Source organism: Rhyacophila brunnea, unplaced genomic scaffold (genome assembly GCF_057557595.1).
Source record: "Rhyacophila brunnea isolate RB1 unplaced genomic scaffold, BYU_Rbru_1.0 scaffold_11, whole genome shotgun sequence".
NCBI classification, from domain to species: Eukaryota; Metazoa; Arthropoda; class Insecta; order Trichoptera; family Rhyacophilidae; genus Rhyacophila; species Rhyacophila brunnea.
Genome location: NW_028232763.1, coordinates 29,599,134 through 29,619,669, shown reverse-complemented (window position 1 = coordinate 29,619,669; position 20,536 = coordinate 29,599,134). Strand labels below are relative to the sequence as shown.

Genomic DNA, 20,536 nt, shown 5'->3' with positions numbered 1-20,536 from the left:
AAAATGCTAAATAAATTTTATATTATTGACAGAAGCCTTATCAAAATAGCTTCTGCAAATGGGTAAATTAAATTACTAGGCTTTTATAACACTGTAAAAATGCAACAGCAATGTAAGTCTTGGAGCATACCTAAGAAACAAAAAAACTCGCTAAAACTCAAACATAAGGTAAAAGCATCATTGCATTAAAATATGAACAGTAATTTATTGTCTTTTGAATCCATAATATTGCAAATTGTTGTAATGCAACAGTTAAGTTAACCAGTGATGCTTTTACCATGATATTTTTTTAGCATGCCGGCTATAATATCAAGAGAAAAGGTTAAATACACGTAAACAAAAAAATCTTATTAAACATTCTGAAAAAAAAAAACAAAACAACATCACTTCAACATTTTATTCACCTTAATGTTGACCGGTGACTTCTGGAGTGGCGGCGACTGCTCGACGGTGGCTAAAGTTGTCCCTGTCATGGAGAGTGCAGGTGGGATATCTTGGGCAAAGGAAGGCATATGGGATTCCGGTTTCGCATCCTCAGAAAAGATTTTCGCAACGACCTTAGTAACTTCCGGTGTTCCATACGATTCGCTATCGATAAAATCCTGCGATACGTCGCGTGGACATTCCACAAACGTTTCCGAACTCAAGTAAGTGCTCTGGTCGTTCCAACTGCAAACTCCTCCCGGCAAGTCCATACTTCTAAAGTCGGTATTGAAGCTGGGAGGCTGTTGCGTGTTGGAATCGCTAGGGCGCGCTGGAGGAGACCTAGGCGGGGTGGAGTCGCTGTCTCCGTCAGGGTCTTTACGGTCACTATCTTCTACTACTGGTTCCGTTAGAGTTTGAGTATTCTTTAACAGGCCGGCTAATATTATCTGCCAGTCTCTCTCGGCGTCGTGGTACGTACACTTTTCCATCCAGAATCTGTCGTCTAATTTTACATTACAAAACAAATCGTCCGAACTGATCACTTCCGGTTGGCAGATGTCAACGGGTACGTCACAGGGCGTATCTTTAACGGCTGGTTCACGTTTAACGGGTTCAATTTTGGTTGGCTTACTTTTTGTTTTATTTACAACAGTCACATCCACTGGAATTTCCACTGGATGGACAATTGTAGATGGCAGTGTTTTTGGACTATTAGTATTCTCTTTTTTAGATTCCGATAGTATGAAATCATTATTTATGTTAGTTTGGTTTATTTGTTTACTACTCTTTTGCACGGTGGTAACAGACTTAAATTCAATCTCATCGGGTGCGTGTCCTCTCGTTTCAACAACTTTAGATGATATCTGTGATATTTCTGAAGGTAGTGAATCGATAGTGCAGATTTCTTCAGATTGTTGCGGAATATTTAGGTCGATTTTACATACACTAATGTCCTCAGTTATAACTGGCTCAAATACTGTTGTGGATGTTGTTTTAACGGTAGTTCTACGTACGATGGTATCAGGAATATTGGTTGATGACTTAAATTCTGTAGTAACTACAGTTTTCGTATCACTTTGTGGCGTTTTAGGGGTATCAGCATAAGCTGTTTTAAATTCAATATTTTCTTTAGTTTCAGGCGTACGTTTTGAGTCGTCTATAGTTTGACTTGAAACCGAAACAATACTTTCAGTGAGAGAATGATCTGGTAAATTCTGATCTATCTTTACGCTTTGTTCTTTTCCGCGCTTTTTATTCTTTGGTTTACCTTTTGGCAAATATTCGAAGTGCACTGGTATATTTGTGTCTTTGCCAAACGCTATAATATCATGTTTAATAGTCTCAGGATGAGATATTTCTTGAATGATAGGTATTGAAGTACTTTGGACTGTCTCAACAATGATTGTTGTATCTACTACAGGATCAACTTTTGTTCCTTTTGTAACTGGCGCAGAAATCAATTTCGGGTGGAATATATCTGCGTCTGGACTTAACTGCTTGGTCACAATACTATCCGAAGGAAGACAGGGTTGTAATTCTTTCGATCCCTTTTTATCCTTACTCTTAGTCTTTTTGTTTTGCTTCACATTATCAGTTGATTTCTCGGGAAGTGTTGAAGTTGGCGCAAGTTCAGGAATAAATATATTTTCAGTTACAGATGTTACTGTGGTAACCACTGGACTAAATACAACTGGTTCTACAGAAATTCCAGTTGAAATAGTTTCTATATAAGGTACGGGTAGATTAATATCTTCTACAGCATCAGCCGACACCTCGCTAACAATTTCTTCGGACACTTTAATATTATCACTTGAATGAGGTTCAACTTCTTTCTCGTTGGAAATTACGGTTTTCTTCTTTTTGTCCTTTGGTTTTTTCTTTGATGGCACTGTAATATCTTCTCTTGGTACCGTTGGCGTATCACTCGGGTCACTTTCCTTGTGTAATGGTCGCACTGTTTCAATATTTGTTATTTCAACTGTAACTGAAGTTTGGATTTCAGGAGTATCTTTAGTAATAGTTTTAGATGAAGAATCTACCACAACCTTTTCCTTAGGTATTTCATGCTGCTTTGGCTCTTTCTGTCTTTTCTTTTTGTCTTTAGCCGCATCAATCACTTTGGTCGATTCGGTTGGAATCGAACTATCTTTGACAACACTATCAGATGAAACAGGTTGGGGTGGGATGCTCGATTTAACTTCTTCAGATATAAATGAATGAACTATATTTGTTATTGCTGACGATGGCGATGGGTCTGGTAAAGCTTCTTCTGCAGTAATAACTTCATTTGGATCAGGAGTTACGATATCCGATTCCTTTTCCGGAGTTTTGGAACTGATTTTACTAAACACCGGAGTAAAGAAATTGACAAAAGCGCCACCTATTTTCTGTGTTATTGACTTTTCTTGTACGTTTTTACTATCAGGCACAATCTTTTCAACATCATTCGTTTTCTTCTTATTTTTGGATTTATTTTTAGTATCGACTATTTCACTTTGGACTACGCGTGAATCAGACGGTTCATAAGACACACCTTCTTTTTGGATAGTTTCAGTTACGACAATAGTTTTCACTGTTGTAGAAGTTGTACCAACATTATCGATGTTAGTTTCAATCTTTTGCTTATATACTTCATTGATAGTAGAACCATCTGATGGTAGTTCTGGATCAATTAATTTAGACACCACACTATCGTCTTTTTGGTCTTGCGGTTGTGAATGAACTTCTTTTTTGGTCTTCTTATTTTTCTTAGACGCTTTTGGAATATTAACAACGCTTTCGACGATCGACGGAGTTGACGTATGCTTCACATTTACAACATCAACCGATGGTTTGATCATAGTAGGGGATAAATCGGAGCTTGTTACGGAAGAAGTAATTATTTCAACAGGGAAATGTTTATCTTCTGCTTTTTTATTAATCGCGGGTGAAGCTGATTCTTTTTCTGCACCTGGTAATATTTTTGAAACATCATTTTTCTTTGGAGTAGGTTCAATTGCAACTACTTTCTCCTCGGTCGATTCGTCTTCTTTTGCTTCAATACAGATAGATAAGTCATTATCTGAAATAGGACCTGACCATTTTTCTTCTGTTATAAATTGCTCGACAATATTTGTTATAGTATGCGGTTCATTTTTAATGACGATAGTTTTCGTAGAAGTAATGATCACTGGTTCACTGGTATATGTTGTTACAGTGCTTATAGCGGGCAAATTTAGATTGATATTTTGTTCATTACTCGAAGAATCAATACGTATCTTCTCTTTCGATTTAGATTTTTTGGTTGTTTTCGGACCAATTTCGCTGACAATGGCTGTTTTATTGTCTTCTTCAGTTACAATTTCAGGCTGTGCTTGTTGATTCTTGGAACTTTCGAATGTTGAATCATCGCAAACCGATATTTCTGGTTCATTTGTTACATTGAGGGAATCATTTTTGATGACAATAGTTTCTGTAGAAGTAACGATTGACGGTTCACTGGTAAATGTTGTCACAGTGGTCATGGTAGGTACATTCACATCGACATTCTGTACATTGTTCGGACTATCGACACGTGCTTTATCTTTCGATTTAGATTTTTTGATAGCTTTCGGAACAACTTCACTGACAATGGCAGATTTACTGATTTTCTCGGATACAATTTCAGGTTGTTTTTGTTGATTTTTGACACTTTCAAATGTTGAATCATCGCAAACCGAAATTTCTGGCTCATTTGATGTTGTTACTGTGCGTATTTCTTTTTTAATGACAACAGTCTTCGTAGAAGTAACGATTGATGGTTCACTGGTATACATTGTCACAGTGCTCATAGCAGGTACATTAAGATCGACATTTGGTAGAGTGTTCGGAGAATCAACGCGTTTTTTATCTTTCGATTTATCTTTTTTAGTAATTTTTGGAACAGTTTCACTTACGACGAATATTTTACTATCTTTCTCAGTTACACTATCAGGTTCTTTTTCTTCATTCTTCTTAGGTTCAAATGTTGAATCATCGCAAACTGTAAATTCCGGTTTCTTTTTTGTTTCAGGGATACCTTCGGATTTAGTATCGACGGCGGGGATGTTATCTTGAACCGATATAGTATCGGCAGCCTTTTTAGATTTCTTTTTATTTTTAGATCTTGCGGGCGAATGTGTTCTTTCAACAGGTTTTACTGGGCTCAATTGATATACCTGGCTTTCGTGTTTTATGAATTCGGTATTATCTAATGGCACTTCACGTTTTTTGTCAGTTTTATCAACGGGATGTTTCTCAATAATTTCCGAAGTCGTTGCAACAGACACAGTCACGGGTGATTCGGAAGGAATATGAGTCTTCTCCTCTGGAATAATATTATCACTTTCATCAAGTGATGCTAGTTCAGCCTTGAAGGGCTTTTTACTTTTATTTTTGGATTTACTTTTCGGTTTTAGTACATCTAGTATTGATTCAATAATACTTGTCATAGCTGAATCTTTCTTAATAGCTGTTGAGGTGCCTTCCTCTACGTGCGGTTCCTCTGGTTCTTCTACTTTAGAAGTACTTATATCAGAAAGAACATCTGAAGTATCTTTAATAGTAGCTAGTAAATTTATATTCTCAACAACTGGTAGATTAATATCAACAACAGTGTCTTTAGTATGAACAATAATTTCCTTATCTTCAGTGCCAGCACGATTCTTTCCGGGTTTTTTCTTTTTCGATTTGGGTTTTGTAGAATGTTCATCAGCTACATCTGTTGGTTTCTCAGTGAGATCGAGTGTTGTCTCAAGAATAGGAGTTTCAGTTACAATTTCATGTGATTCTGAAACTTCTGTTTCGACGGAAGGTACATTTTTGATTGAATCCGGAACAGATTTTACTTTTTTAGATTTCTTTGTCTTCTTATCTTTAGTATGTGTCTCTGTTAGTAGAGAATCTATTTCGTCAGGAATTATAGATTTAGAAGGCAGTGAAACGTCTTCTCCATCTCCTTGATGGATTACTTCTGTCGTTTCATCTTCCTGATTTTCACTTTTACGGGTCTTTCTATCTGCCTTTTCTTTTTTATTTTTCTTTTCTGGCTTCACTTCTACCACAGGTTTTCGTTCCATCGATCGTTTTGCTGATTTTGAACGAGATCTTGAGCGTTTATTTAACAAATGAACCGGCATGAAACCATCTTCGTCCACTTGTATCTGAATCTCTTGAGGCGGTTCGAGAACTGATTCTACTACAATCATAGGTTGAGTCGATTGGGTGTCAATGCGCGATTTTCTGTCTTGCGTAATACTGATATTTTCTGATTGTGTTACGGGTATGCCATCAGAAGTATTTTTCTTTCCGACGACATTTGCCCACGATTTTGTTTGTGGACCGCTTTCTAGTTCAATTTCTTTATTGATGAATGTAGTAGTTTGTATGAATAATTCGGTGTGATCCACAGGTTCGACGCTTTTTGTAATAGGCGGAGATTTTGGTGCAATAGCTAAACGATCTTGATATTCCTGGTCAGTTTTAGTTTCACATGACATTGCAGATGTTACTGGTAATTCAGCATACGACAAATCTACTTTCCTCTTTTCAATTTGTCGAGAAGGCGTATGGGATCTAGATTTTGGTTTATCTATTTCAGGGATTCCTGTTGACAACAGTTTTGCAGTTTTATAATACTCAGGCCAATCTTTTTGTTCTAGTACCAACCCTTCAGCAACAGCCTCTGCATATGTTTTACCTTCCAAATTAAGCTGCTTCCATATATTAACCACTTCAACCTCTGGAGTATGTTCTTCTTGGGGTTCTGTGTAAGCGGACACATTTTCCGGCATTTCGGGAGATTCTTCACCTTCCTTCTTAGATTTGGGTTTTCTGTGTTTTTCTTTACGATTTTTAGGTTTAACTTCGATTTCTTCAACGACTTCTGTTTTCTGAATTTCAACTACTTTAATATCACGTGCTTCAGGCATAGCAGTTACAATCGGAGATTTGTTTGTCTTAATTTCTTGTTTTTCAGTATCTGTGACCTTCGGTAACACTTCCTTCGGTTCACTCATTTCAATTTTCATAATTGTCTCAATTTTATTACGAGGTTCGAAGACATTTTCCTTTTTATTTCTTTTCTTAGGTGAAAAACTAGATTTATCGATTTGATCCCTATCTACCGCAAACGTAGGCGCCGAATCAATCGGAGATGATGCGTATTGAGAAGTTGGAGAATTCATTGGAATAAATGTTTTTTGCAAAGGGTGAAATTCCGGTGCGTCAGCAGAGAGATTGGAGAAAAATTTCGGTTCCGCAGGTTTAAATTCAGGAATAGATTCGATTTCGGGTAGTAAATCTCTCAAGTCGTGAATTGCATGTTTGGTACGTTTAAAATCGGCAGTCTTGGGCATAGGCATAGGCGAGTCGTCATGCTGCAATGTTGACTGTGTACTATATTCCATTGGATTTTCAGTGTCATATTTTTTGTCTAACCATATCGAAGATGGATGATCACTGAACGAATCGTCGGAGCTCTTTATAATTTTAATGCCATCCTCCGCAGGAGCTTCGGTAGACTTCATCATTTCTGGCCAGCGATTAAACCCAGTAAACTCCAAATTTGATTCACCCGGTCTTTGTTTCGAATCCATGACACCCTGCCAAACATTAGATGGAGTTTGCAGTGGAGAACCTTTAAAATTGCTATCGAATTGTTGAATATTCCACGGCTGGCAACCAACATCTTGTGGATTATTGTCAAATTTATTTGACGTCGGTCTAAATGACAGCGACTCATCCAGCATTCCCATCCAAACGTTTCTTGGATCGTCAATAGGCAGTTCAGAATATGGAATTTGGCACTCTGACAGATCTTTGTTATCGGAACGTAAATTCTGTAAAGAAGGCTGACTAATTTTTGTGGATTCCGTTATTTCCGTGATTAGTTTTGGCTTTATGTCTACTGCCAAAGATTTTTCAGACGGTTCATCATCTGAAAGATTGAAAGGTTCATCCAGAACATCCATCCATACAGTTGATGAATTGTCTATTGGGAGACCTGCGTAAGACGTTTTAGATAGTTCTATGTTCACGACGGATGTTTGTTTTTCATCTTTAATATCTACAACTTGGGAAGGTGTTTGTTGAGTGTCATCGACCGCTTTTATATCACATATATTTACATTTTCAGGTAAATTTTCATTAGTTTCGATAGGTACTTCATCATCCGATAATGAGAACGGTTCATCAAGTACATCCATCCACGCATCCGTTGAAGAGTCGATAGGTAGCCCTGCGTATGGAACAACAACCACAGGTTTTGGAGGAGCTGCACTCATATCGATCGGCATAGTGGCGACTGGAGTATCGTCTTTTGAAGGTAGTTTATCATGTTCAGTAGTCGTGGTTGTTATCGTTACGACGCTGTGTTTTATGACAACAGTGTTTTCAATAGGATAAATAGACTGCGTTTCAGACGTAACTACCGTACTAGTGATAACATTAGATTCGTCGCCCGAAGGGATGACAACTTTATCGAGTACACTATCTTCTGAAGGGATATCTTTATATGTATCTGTTGGCGTTGGTATTTCTTCCGAAACTATGGACTTTGAAGGCAATGAAACTTCTGCATCTTGGCATGTTATTTCCGCTTTTTCGTCTCCTTGGTTTTCACTTTTACGAGTCTTTCTATTTGGCTTTTCTTTTTTCTTTTTCTTATCTGGCTTTACTTCTTCAACGGGTTTTCGTTCCATTGACCGTTTTGAAGCTGAGTTTGAACGAGATCTCGAGCGTTTATTTAGTAAATGAGCTGGCATAAAACCTTCTTCATCTACCTGTATCTGAATCTCTTGAGGCGATTCCTGGACTGACTCTATAACGATCGAAGGTTGAGTCGTTTGGGTGTCGATTCGCGATTTTCTTTCTTGCGTGATACTGAGGTTGTCAGGTTGCGTTTCGGGAAGAATATCAGAAGTAGTTTTCGTTCCGACGATATTCGCCCAAGATTTTGATGGTGGACCGTTTCCTTGCTCAATTTCCTTATTGATGAAGGAAGTTGTTTGTATGAAAATATCAGTGGGTTCTACAGCTTCGAAACTTTTTGTAGTGCGCGGAGTCTTTTTATTTTTAGTATCTGCCGTTTTGAAAGGTTTTTTCTTTTGTTTGATGCTATCAAGCACTTTTATATTATCATCCATGAGATTTTCAGAGATGCCTTCTTTACTTTCGATGGGTACTTCTTCATCATCCGATAGCGAGAATGGTTCATCAAGAACATCCATCCACGCATCCGTTGAAGAGTCGATAGGTAGTCCTGCGTATGGAACAACAACCACAGGTTTTGGAGGAGCTGCACTCATATCGATCGGCATAGTGGCGACTGGAGTATCGTCTTTTGAAGGTAGTTTATCATGTTCAGTAGTCGTGGTTGTTATCGTTACGACGCTGTGTTTTGTGACAATAGTATCTTCACTGGGAGTTACTTCAGTGGTGTCCATTCTATGACCGACATTTTCCGTAGTTATTACAGATTTTGGTTTTTTATCTTTTTTAATAATTACAGTTTCAGACGGTGTTGGTTTTTGTTCGATGCTGTCAGGCATTTTTACGGCAGGTTTATTGGGAATTACACTCGAAGTTTCAATAGGTGCTTCATCATCCGATAATGAGAACGGTTCATCGAGTACATCCATCCACGCATCTGTTGAAGAGTCGAGAGGTAGTCCTGCGTATGGAACAACAACCACAGGTTTTGGAGGAGCTGCACTCATATCGATTGGCATAGTTGCGACTGTAGTATCGTCTTTTGAAGGTCGTTTATCATGTTCAGTAGTCGTGGTTGTTATCGTTACGACGCTGTGTTTTGTGACAATAGTATCTTCACTGGGAGTTACTTCAGTGGTGTCCATTCTATGACCGATATTTTCCGTAGTTATGACAGATTTTGGTTTTTTATCTTTTTTAATAATTACAGTTTCAGACGGTGTTGGTTTTTGTTCGATGCTATCAGGCATTTTTACGGCAGATTTATTGGGAATTACACTCGAAGTTTCAATAGGTGCTTCATCATCCGATAATGAGAACGGTTCATCGAGTACATCCATCCACGCATCCGTTGAAGTGTCGATAGGTAGTCCTGCGTATGGAACAACAACCACAGGTTTTGGAGGAGCTGCACTCATATCGATCGGCATAGTGGCGACTGGAGTATCGTCTTTTGAAGGTAGTTTATCATGTTCAGTAGTCGTGGTTGTTATCGTTACGACGCTGTGTTTTATGACAACAGTGTTTTCAATAGGATAAATAGACTGCGTTTCAGACGTAACTACCGTACTAGTGATAACATTAGATTCGTCGCCCGAAGGGATGACAACTTTATCGAGTACACTATCTTCTGAAGGGATATCTTTATATGTATCTGTTGGCGTTGGTATTTCTTCCGAAACTATGGACTTTGAAGGCAATGAAACTTCTGCATCTTGGCATGTTATTTCCGCTTTTTCGTCTCCTTGGTTTTCACTTTTACGAGTCTTTCTATTTGGCTTTTCTTTTTTCTTTTTCTTATCTGGCTTTACTTCTTCAGCAGGTTTTCGTTCCATTGACCGTTTTGAAGCTGAGTTTGAACGAGATCTCGAGCGTTTATTTAGTAAATGAGCTGGCATAAAACCTTCTTCATCTACCTGTATCTGAATCTCTTGAGGCGATTCCTGGACTGACTCTATAACGATCGAAGGTTGAGTCGTTTGGGTGTCGATTCGCGATTTTCTTTCTTGCGTGATACTGACGTTGTCAGGTTGCGTTTCGGGAAGAATATCAGAAGTAGTTTTCGTTCCGACGATATTCGCCCAAGATTTTGATGGTGGACCGTTTCCTTGCTCAATTTCCTTATTGATGAAGGAAGTTGTTTGTATGAAAATATCAGTGGGTTCTACAGCTTCGAAACTTTTTGTAGTGCGCGGAGTCTTTTTATTTTTAGTATCTGCCGTTTTGAAAGGTTTTTTCTTTTGTTTGATGCTATCAAGCACTTTTATATTATCATCCATGAGATTTTCAGAGATGCCTTCTTTACTTTCGATGGGTACTTCTTCATCATCCGATAGCGAGAATGGTTCATCAAGAACATCCATCCACGCATCCGTTGAAGAGTCGATAGGTAGTCCTGCGTATGGAACAACAACCACAGGTTTTGGAGGAGCTGCACTCATATCGATCGGCATAGTGGCGACTGGAGTATCGTCTTTTGAAGGTAGTTTATCATGTTCAGTAGTCGTGGTTGTTATCGTTACGACGCTGTGTTTTGTGACAATAGTATCTTCACTGGGAGTTACTTCAGTGGTGTCCATTCTATGACCGACATTTTCCGTAGTTATTACAGATTTTGGTTTTTTATCTTTTTTAATAATTACAGTTTCAGACGGTGTTGGTTTTTGTTCGATGCTGTCAGGCATTTTTACGGCAGGTTTATTGGGAATTACACTCGAAGTTTCAATAGGTGCTTCATCATCCGATAATGAGAACGGTTCATCGAGTACATCCATCCACGCATCTGTTGAAGAGTCGAGAGGTAGTCCTGCGTATGGAACAACAACCACAGGTTTTGGAGGAGCTGCACTCATATCGATTGGCATAGTTGCGACTGTAGTATCGTCTTTTGAAGGTCGTTTATCATGTTCAGTAGTCGTGGTTGTTATCGTTACGACGCTGTGTTTTGTGACAATAGTATCTTCACTGGGAGTTACTTCAGTGGTGTCCATTCTATGACCGATATTTTCCGTAGTTATGACAGATTTTGGTTTTTTATCTTTTTTAATAATTACAGTTTCAGACGGTGTTGGTTTTTGTTCGATGCTATCAGGCATTTTTACGGCAGATTTATTGGGAATTACACTCGAAGTTTCAATAGGTGCTTCATCATCCGATAATGAGAACGGTTCATCGAGTACATCCATCCACGCATCCGTTGAAGTGTCGATAGGTAGTCCTGCGTATGGAACAACAACCACAGGTTTTGGAGGAGCTGCACTCATATCGATCGGCATAGTGGCGACTGGAGTATCGTCTTTTGAAGGTAGTTTATCATGTTCAGTAGTCGTGGTTGTTATCGTTACGACGCTGTGTTTTATGACAACAGTGTTTTCAATAGGAGAAATAGACTGCGTTTCAGACGTAACTACCGTACTAGTGATAACATTAGATTCGTCGCCCGAAGGAATGACAACTTTATCGAGTACACTATAATCTGAAGGAATATCTTTATATGAATCTGTTGGCGTTGGTATTTCTTCCGAAACTATGGACTTTGAAGGCAATGAAACTTCTGCATCTTGGCATGTTATTTCCGCTTTTTCGTCTCCTTGGTTTTCACTTTTACGAGTCTTTCTATTTGGCTTTTCTTTTTTCTTTTTCTTATCTGGCTTTACTTCTTCAACGGGTTTTCGTTCCATTGACCGTTTTGAAGCTGACTTTGAACGAGATCTCGAGCGTTTATTTAGTAAATGAGCTGGCATGAAACCTTCTTCATCTACCTGTATCTGAATCTCTCGAGGCGATTCCTGGACTGACTCTATAACGATCGAAGGTTGAGTCGTTTGGGTGTCGATTCGCGATTTTCTTTCTTGCGTGATACTGACGTTGTCAGGTTGCGTTTCGGGAATAATATCAGAAGTAGTTTTCGTTCCGACGATATTCGCCCAAGATTTTGATGGTGGACCGTTTCCTTGCTCAATTTCTTTATTGATGAAGGAAGTTGTTTGTATGAAAATATCAGTGGGTTCTACAGCTTCGAAACTTTTTGTAGTGCGCGGGGTCTTTTTATTTTTAGTATCATCCGTTTTGAAAGGTTTTTTCTTTTGTTGGATGCTATCAAGCACTTTTATATTAACATCCTGAAGATTTTCAGGGATGTCTTCTTTACTTTCGATAGGTACTTCTTCATCATCCGATAGCGAGAATGGTTCATCAAGAACATCCATCCACGCATCTGTCGAAGAGTCGATGGGTAGTCCTGCATATGGAACAACAACCACAGGTTTTGGAGGAGCTGCACTTATATCGATCGGCATAGTGACGACTGGAGTATCGACTATTGAAGGTAGTTTATCATGTACAGTAGTCGTGGTTGTTATTGTTACGACGCTGTGTTTTGTGACAATAGTATCTTCACTGGGAGTTTCCTCAGTGGTGTCCATTCTATGACCGACATTTTCCGTAGTTATGACAGATTTTGGTATTTTATCTTTTTTTTCAATTACAGTTTCAGACGGTGTTGGTTTTTGTTCGATGCTATCAGGCATTTTTGCGTCAGGTTTATTGGGAATTACAGTCGAAGTTTCAATAGGTGCTTCATCATCCGATAATGAGAACGGTTCATCGAGTACATCCATCCACGCATCCGTTGAAGAGTCGATAGGTAGTCCTGCGTATGGAACAACAACCACAGGTTTGGGAGGAGCTGCACTCATATCGATCGGCATAGTGGCCACTGGAGTATCGTCTTTTGAAGGTAGTTTATCATGTTCAGTAGTCGTGGTTGTTATCGTTACGACGCTGGGTTTTGTGACAATAGTATCTTCACTGGGAGTCACTTCAGTGGTGTCCATTCTATGACCGACATTTTCCGTAGTTATGACAGATTTTGGTTTTTTATCTTTTTTAATAATTACAGTTTCAGACGGTGTTGGTTTTTGTTCGATGCTGTCAGGCATTTTTACGGCAGGTTTATTGGGAATTACACTCGAAGTTTCAATAGGTGTTTCATCATCCGATAATGAGAACGGTTCATCGAGTACATCCATCCACGCATCCGTTGAAGAGTCGATAGGTAGTCCTGCGTATGGAACAACAACCACAGGTTTTGGAGGAGCTGCACTCATATCGATCGGCATAGTGGCGACTGGAGTATCGTCTTTTGAAGGTAATTTATCATGTTCAGTAGTCGTGGTTGTTATCGTTACAACGCTGTGTTTTATGACAAAAGTGTTTTCAATAGGAGAAATAGACTGCGTTTCAGACGTAACTACCGTACTAGTGATAACATTAGTTTCGTCAACTGAAGGAATGACAACTTTATCGAGTACACTATCTTCTGAAGGGATATCTTTATATGTATCTGTTGGCGTTGGTATTTCTTCCGGAACTATGGACTTTGAAGGCAATGAAACTTCTGCATCTTGGCATGTTATTTCCACTTTTTCGTCTCCTTGGTTTTCACTTTTACGAGTCTTTCTATTTGGCTTTTCTTTTTTCTTTTTCTTATCTGGCTTTACTTCTTCAACGGGTTTTCGTTCCATTGACCGTTTTGAAGCTGACTTTGAACGAGATCTCGAGCGTTTATTTAGTAAATGAGCAGGCATGAAACCTTCTTCATCTACCTGTATCTGAATCTCTTGAGGCGATTCCTGGACTGACTCTATAACTATCGCAGGTTGAGTCGGTTGTGTGTCGATTCGGGATTTTCTTTCTTGTATAATACTGATGTTTTCACTTTGTGTTACGGGAACAATGTCAGAAGTAGTTTTCGTTCCAACGATATTCGCCCATGATTTTGATGATGGACCGCTTCCTAGTTCAATTTCTTTATTGATGAAGGTAGTAGTTTGTATGAAAATATCAGTGGGTTCCACAGTTTTTAAACTTTTTGTTGTGTGCGGAGCCTTTTCGTCTCTGGTATCTACAGTTTGGGAAGGTGTTTCATCGTTTGATAGCGAAAACGGTTCATCTAGTACATCCATCCATGCATCGGAAGGTGTATCAATGGGCAGACCAGCATAAACATTCTTAGTTTCTTTTGTAATTTCAACGACTTTAGGTTGATTTCCTACGTCATCTTTAGATGACGGAGTTATTACGGATTGGTCGATAATATTGGTGGGAATGGTTTCCTGTTTCTTTATGTCGGTGATTATAACGTCAGTCCTATGTTTCGTCACAGCAAAGAAACTAGGCGTCAGCGTGTCATTACTTTTTTCGATGTTTGTTATATCATTAGAAGTGATCGGTGCAGCGGAAGGTTCGCTCGAAGTTTGCAATACACGTGGCGGATCACTTTCTACGACAGATTCCAAAGGCTGGTTAGCGCGTTGGCTAAGTAAGCGATAAAACTCATCTTCAGCATCTGCCATAGATGCAATATCGTATTTTGGAATATTTTCACATGCCAATAGTTCTGGTAACTCGATAGGAATAATTGTTTTGATAGAGTCTTCCGGCAAAACATCGGTTTGCTTATTTTCAAAATAAGTTTTTTCTGACGAATGAATGTCGTGGTAATTGTACGTATTAAAGAAATCTAAAACAAGGAATCTTAGCAAACTATACTGATTTTCACTATCGCATATGGATGCATCAGATAGGATGTCATTCTTGGATGAAGTATTTGGCGCTGTAGCAATTTTATCGTCAGTAATAGGCTTGTTAGGTACAGAGTGATCTTTTATTGGTTCAGTTTTCTTTGAATCCATAACGGTAGTAGATGATAATATGATTTCAGATTTCTTCGTAGAAATTGGTTCAAGAACGATCTTTATGTCATCGATTTTATCTTGTAATTTTTCCATCTTTACGTTTGATAATATTTCTTCATCTTTAATTTGAGATAAGACGTCAATAGGTGTTGAAATAAGTGGTTTGTTATTTTCATTTTCAGTGGTCATATGTGGTTCTGGTTTGATTTTATCAATCGAAACATTTTTTTCTACAACACTATTATTAATAGTTATCAAATGTTCTGTTGTAACAATTTCAGTTTGGATGTCAGTGCGAATTCTAGTGGTATCTCTTTCATCGGGTACATCCGGTGGTTTCTCATTTTCTTTTTTACTTTTCTTCTTGTCTTTTTTCTTAATTGTCGACGAAGGTGGCATTGTAAGATTGTCAACTTGCGGTTCAATCACATCTGACAAATTCTTTTCTTCGGTAGGTGCTAAATCTGTAGTTTTTTCTAGATTTTTTTCAGTTTGCACACTATCTTCATTGCTCTTTGGTAATATCGACTGTGGGATTATTTCTGCAACGGGAATTTCTTTTACAACGACATTTATTACTGGTTCATCCAATTTTAACGGGATATCCGTTTTAATAAGCGTATTATTCGAAACAGTTACGACGGTATCATGAGTTTTTTCTATTTCTATGGAAGGTTTCTCGGCCTCCTGTTTTTTTATACTCTTTTTATCTTTTTTCTTGTCCACTGTTGTAGATGGTAATATACTATCAACTTGTATGTCTTTTTCTTTATTAATAGGAAGGTCTACTTCTGTGGAAATTTCAACAGATTCCAATACAATATTTTCACGTTTAACATCTACGATTGGCATTTCAGGATGTTTTGATTTTTTCTTATCCTTCTTAGAAGATAAAACTTCAATTTCACTCGTAGGTACCGGTTCTATTTTGTCATTAGTTTTCTCATCTAAAGATAATGGACAAGAGACATTTACAGATTCCAAAGGCGTAGTAGTGACATCTTTCACTACCATCACCTCTTTATGCTGTATTATTTTTTTCACCGTTGTAGGTGGCAATACGCTATCAACATGTATTATTTCTTGTACAACTTCTTTATCAACGCTACTATCTGCGGGCAGACATGGACCTGTCAGCGTTTTATTTGGTTCTGAAATAATAATTTCATTTTTAGTATCTACAATTGGTGTTTCAGGATGTTTCGATTTTTTCTTATCCTTCTTTTTCTTAGATGATGAAACTTCAATGTCGCTTGTAGGTACATGTTTTATTTCATCTTTAGACGTTTCAGCTGGACTTACTTCGACAGATATATTTAGGGTTTCATCGAGTATAGTAGTGTCAACAGGTATATTTTCTTTTATAACTTCTTTTTGTACGGGCGGACAGGTTTCTGTCGGCGTTTTATTCAATTCCGAAATTATAGTTTCATGTTCAACATCGATGATTGACACATCTGGATGCTTGGATTTTTTCTTATCCTTTTTCTTTTTAGATGATGAAATTTCAATGTCGGTTTTAGGTACCGTTTTTATTTCTATATTCGGCGTTTCATCTGGAGATAACGCATCGCCGACCTTTATAGACTCATCCGGAGTGGCAGGCTTTAAAATGTTTTTAATATCATGTACCACAGTTACTGTTGAAACGTCACTGCTTTTTTCAGGCGACGACGTAACCACTTCGACTGTTTCTTTTTTCTCAATCACTTTTGAAAATGAAGGCATAAGAGGGTTGACCGCTTGGGACTTTTTATCCCCTTTTGGTTTTTTATTTTTATTATCATCTTTTGGCTCATGTATTGAAGTTGTTCTTTCTTTGATTGGTTCAACGATGGAAGGCTCTGCCTTTGACACGTCTGGAACAATTTTAACAACTTCTACGGTTGTATTATCGGTGACTTTAGGAAGATCTATCTTACTTTGCATATCAGGTAGTGTCTTTTCACTGACGTTTGCGTCCTTTTTCGCCTTATTTTTCAACTTTTCCATGGCAGATTTCTTTTTCTTAATTTCTTTTAACCTAAGATACATTTCAAGATCTTCTCCCTCGAGCGGAGGCATTGTCTTTTTAGACGTAGCTTTCTTTGTTACGGGCTGCTGTACTTCTTCCTTTAAGTCATGTTTTCTATCTTGCACTGAACCAAAAATAGCTTGCGACATTTCGATAATTGGTTCTCCAGAAATACAAGAAATAGTTTCGCTTTCAACTGTAACTGGCTCATTCGGAATTTCTTCGATTTTAAAGTCTGATTTCGTTTTTTCAAGTAACGTTGTTTTATCAGTTTGTATGACATCGCAAATATTACGTTCATCCACTTGTTTCAGTGTATTGTAGGTTGTAGTAGTTGTAGTTACAGTTGAAATACATGTTTCAGGCTGTGTCAAGACTGTATTATATGTCTCAATTGATACCTTAGAAACGTCTTGATCAATATTCATATTACACGTATCAACTGGTACCACGGAGGTAATTTGTTCAGGAACATGCATTTTCAATTGATACACAGGTTGCATTTTTACTTCTTCGTGCGTTATAAGCACGATTGTATTGGTAGGCAACTCTTGTTTAGAAATCTGTGTTTCTGTGGTTGTAACAGTTTGAGAAGTTTCTTTTCGGTGCGTAACATTTTCAACGGTAGGTTTACCGGTACTCGAACTATAAACTGTATGCGTCTCTGTTATGATTTCAGGTTGAGTGGTTCTTTCAGGCGTGCCACTGACGTCATCTGTGACAACAGATTTCTTTTCTAAAGTCACAGGATCTACAATGATTTTTTTAGATTCAGTCGTAGTCGTAGTTGTTGTTATTGTCGTTTTGATTTGACCTGATAACGTATCACTAACGATATTTTCATGACCTATACTGTGATCTTCGATTTCGACAGTGTTATCTGCGGGTTTACTCTTTTTCTTTTTGTGTTTTTTAATATTAGCTGGCGCTAGTATTGTTTGCGTATCCTCGATCGGTTTAGTACCTTCTACAGATATTGATTTACTTGAAGAAATAATTTTAGTTGGTGTGTCAACTATAACTTCACCGACGGGATTGGACCAGTACGATGTTACAGAAAATTCAGTCGAAATTTCCTTATCGTCATTAACTGGCCGCTGTGACGGCTTTGAAGCATCAACTTTGACGGGTTTATTTTTCTTTCCTTTGTTTGTTTGTTTTGTTGATTCAACAGATGTGCTTACATCTGGTTTGATGGCAATATTCGGTACATTTTTATTTTTCGAAGAAACTTCCGTAGTTTCTGTGATTACTGTTTCTGTAGGTACCGTGACATGTTCAATAACCGTTGTCGTAACTTCAGAAGTTATAGTTTTACTATTTTGTACCTTATCTTTTTTATTTAATTCTATTAATGCTTTGTCAATTTCGTCGATATCATTCTTTTTAGGCTTCTTATTTTTATTTTTCTTTTTCACATTGGGGGCGTGTTGATCAGGTGTAATAATCTCGGCCTCAGTTTTAGTTTCAGACTCGCTGAGTCGTCCTGTATTTTTATTATTTTTAGATTCTAATGTGATCGACGACTCAGAGTCCTTGTGAGTTTTTTCAGTTTTTTGATTTTTATTTTGGGGTTTTTCGTTCGCTTTCGTTTGTGTTATTACTCGTGTCACATTTACAGCAGTCGAAATAAATTCGACTGGCTCTCCTGTACTTTGTGACTCTTTTGTGATTTCATCGTCGGTAAATTCAGATTTACTCGGCTTATTTCGTTTTTTACTCTTCTTCGCGGAGATATCTTTTGTGTTAGATTCTTTAGGAGGAGCTTTAGGGCCTTCAGTTTTGTGATCGTGTTTTTGAAGACGGGCTACAGGTGGTTTTTCACCGGTATGCTTTTTGCTGTCTTCGTGTCGAGTGGCCCGTTCGTCACTCGAACGAGACTTTTTAGCATAAATTTCAGGCTGGGAAGCCTCTGGGGGCATGCTTTTCTCCATACTATTTCGGGCGGATGACTGTTTAGATAATCCTTGTGTCAATATTTGTGCATACGAAAATCCTACGGAGCTATCTTGGTTAACGATGCCCGAAGGCGAGACTTCGGTTTCAATTTCACGTTCAATCGCTGGGATAATGAAAGTTTCTTGAATTGTTTCGGTAAAAATGGGAGTGTCTTCTGTTATGATAATTCGCTCTGGGGTTTCTCTCAATCGTGAGGGATGAACGACGTTCTGAACGCCGAATGTATTATCTAAATATTCATGGGTCGAATCCACATGAATTCCTGCGAATGAATCCGGCATCGGTTGAGGTAGATGAAATCCTTGGGCGGCAAAATGTTCAGCCGGGTAAGTGAGAGGAGGTATGTCATAATCTTCAAATCTTTGGACGTCAACATATGGATGAGTCGCATCGTAAACAGTGAAATCACTTCCTACATTCGGTATTTGAACTTCACTAATCGGCACATTGAATTGTGCTTGACAATACGCAGCACTCCCACTGCCGGTAACAGCCGGCTCTACTATTTCGGTCGAACTAGCAAACCTATTTGGCTGCCGGAATTCACAGTATTCAGTCGTTAACCCTTCACTAAAACCTGAAGGAGCCGTCGCCCGCACGGACGGCTCCCTGTGGGTTAAAACACACGATAAACTTTCACTCGCGATTATATTTCTCGATGCTTCTTCCGCCAATCTCCTTTCTTCGATCCCCTTGAGCATATCAGCGTAAGAAGTCGATCCTGGCACCCACATAGGACTCCTCGATCGACTCCGCGAAGAGTCTCGGGGCACGGAAAGCCCGACCGATAGCATTGCACTTGCAGCATGTTGTATGGGGGCTTCGGTCACCGGTGCGACTTGCTCAGTCCTCACTTTAACCTTTCTGTCAGGTTTCACTTTCTCGGTGTCGCGCCTTTTAGGTGAGCGGTTCCTTCTATTTTGTCGCACTCGTTCGGCCGAATTGATCATCATATTCAGCGCGGTTTCATTTTCGTCGGGCTCGTCTCGCGTTATCGCGGAGCGTTTCATCGTTTCGGCCGTGCGCTCCCGTACTGACTCGACCGGCTGGCCATCGGCGGACGGGCGGGAGTCGGCGGGGGCGGGGGCGGGGGCGAGGAACGTTTCGCAGTCGGGAACGGGAATTCGCGAGGCGGCAGGGGGACGGCCGCCGCTCAGCACATCGGCGTAGGAGGCGCCGTCCTTCGCGGCGGGGAGCGCGGGGGACGCTCCCAGACTGAAGTAAGGGTCCTCCGCGTGGATGAGTCTCGCCAATTCCTCGATCCGCCGCAGCCGCTCCTCCGTGGACTGATGATGTGCCTGAACCCCAAGTATTTTGTCTCTCAATGATCGGTTAACATAATTTATAGGACTAATAATTCTAATCGACGATATTGTCATACGTAATGTGTGTGTTGTCTGTTTTGTTTGGTCTGTTCGTTTGTTTATTGTTATGTCGATATAAGATGACCCGCGATGGGCGCATGACGGTCGATGACGATGCAACGATCGTCATGCGGTCGAGCATTCGTCTCGAATCGGGTCGGTCGACCGGCGAGGGCGACAGGGGCGCTCGCGGGCGCTAAGTGTCCAGGGGCGGCTCCCCCTCGGGGGCGCCCCGCTTGAGCAGCAACTTGATGCGCTCGTTGCGGGCCTGGACTTTACTCTGTAGAGATTTGATCTTTTCGCGACACGCCTTTTTTTGAGGACGACGATTTAAGTATTGAGGAAGAAAAGCCGAAGGAAAATCGCAT

The 20,536-nt window shown here is 39.3% G+C and overlaps 1 protein-coding gene across 4 annotated transcripts in view; it reads right to left on the bottom strand.

Annotated features, from left to right (window-relative positions):
• The window catches only part of LOC147078565 (uncharacterized), a 354,146-nt gene that overhangs the window by 55,154 nt on the left and 278,456 nt on the right, over positions 1-20,536 (bottom strand). For all 4 annotated transcript variants that reach the window (XM_085960512.1, XM_085960509.1, XM_085960510.1 and 1 more), the window contains one exon: positions 405-20,102. In XM_085960512.1, the coding sequence (XP_085816638.1) occupies positions 405-20,102 (19,698 nt within the window). The remainder of the gene's footprint in view (positions 1-404; positions 20,103-20,536) is intronic.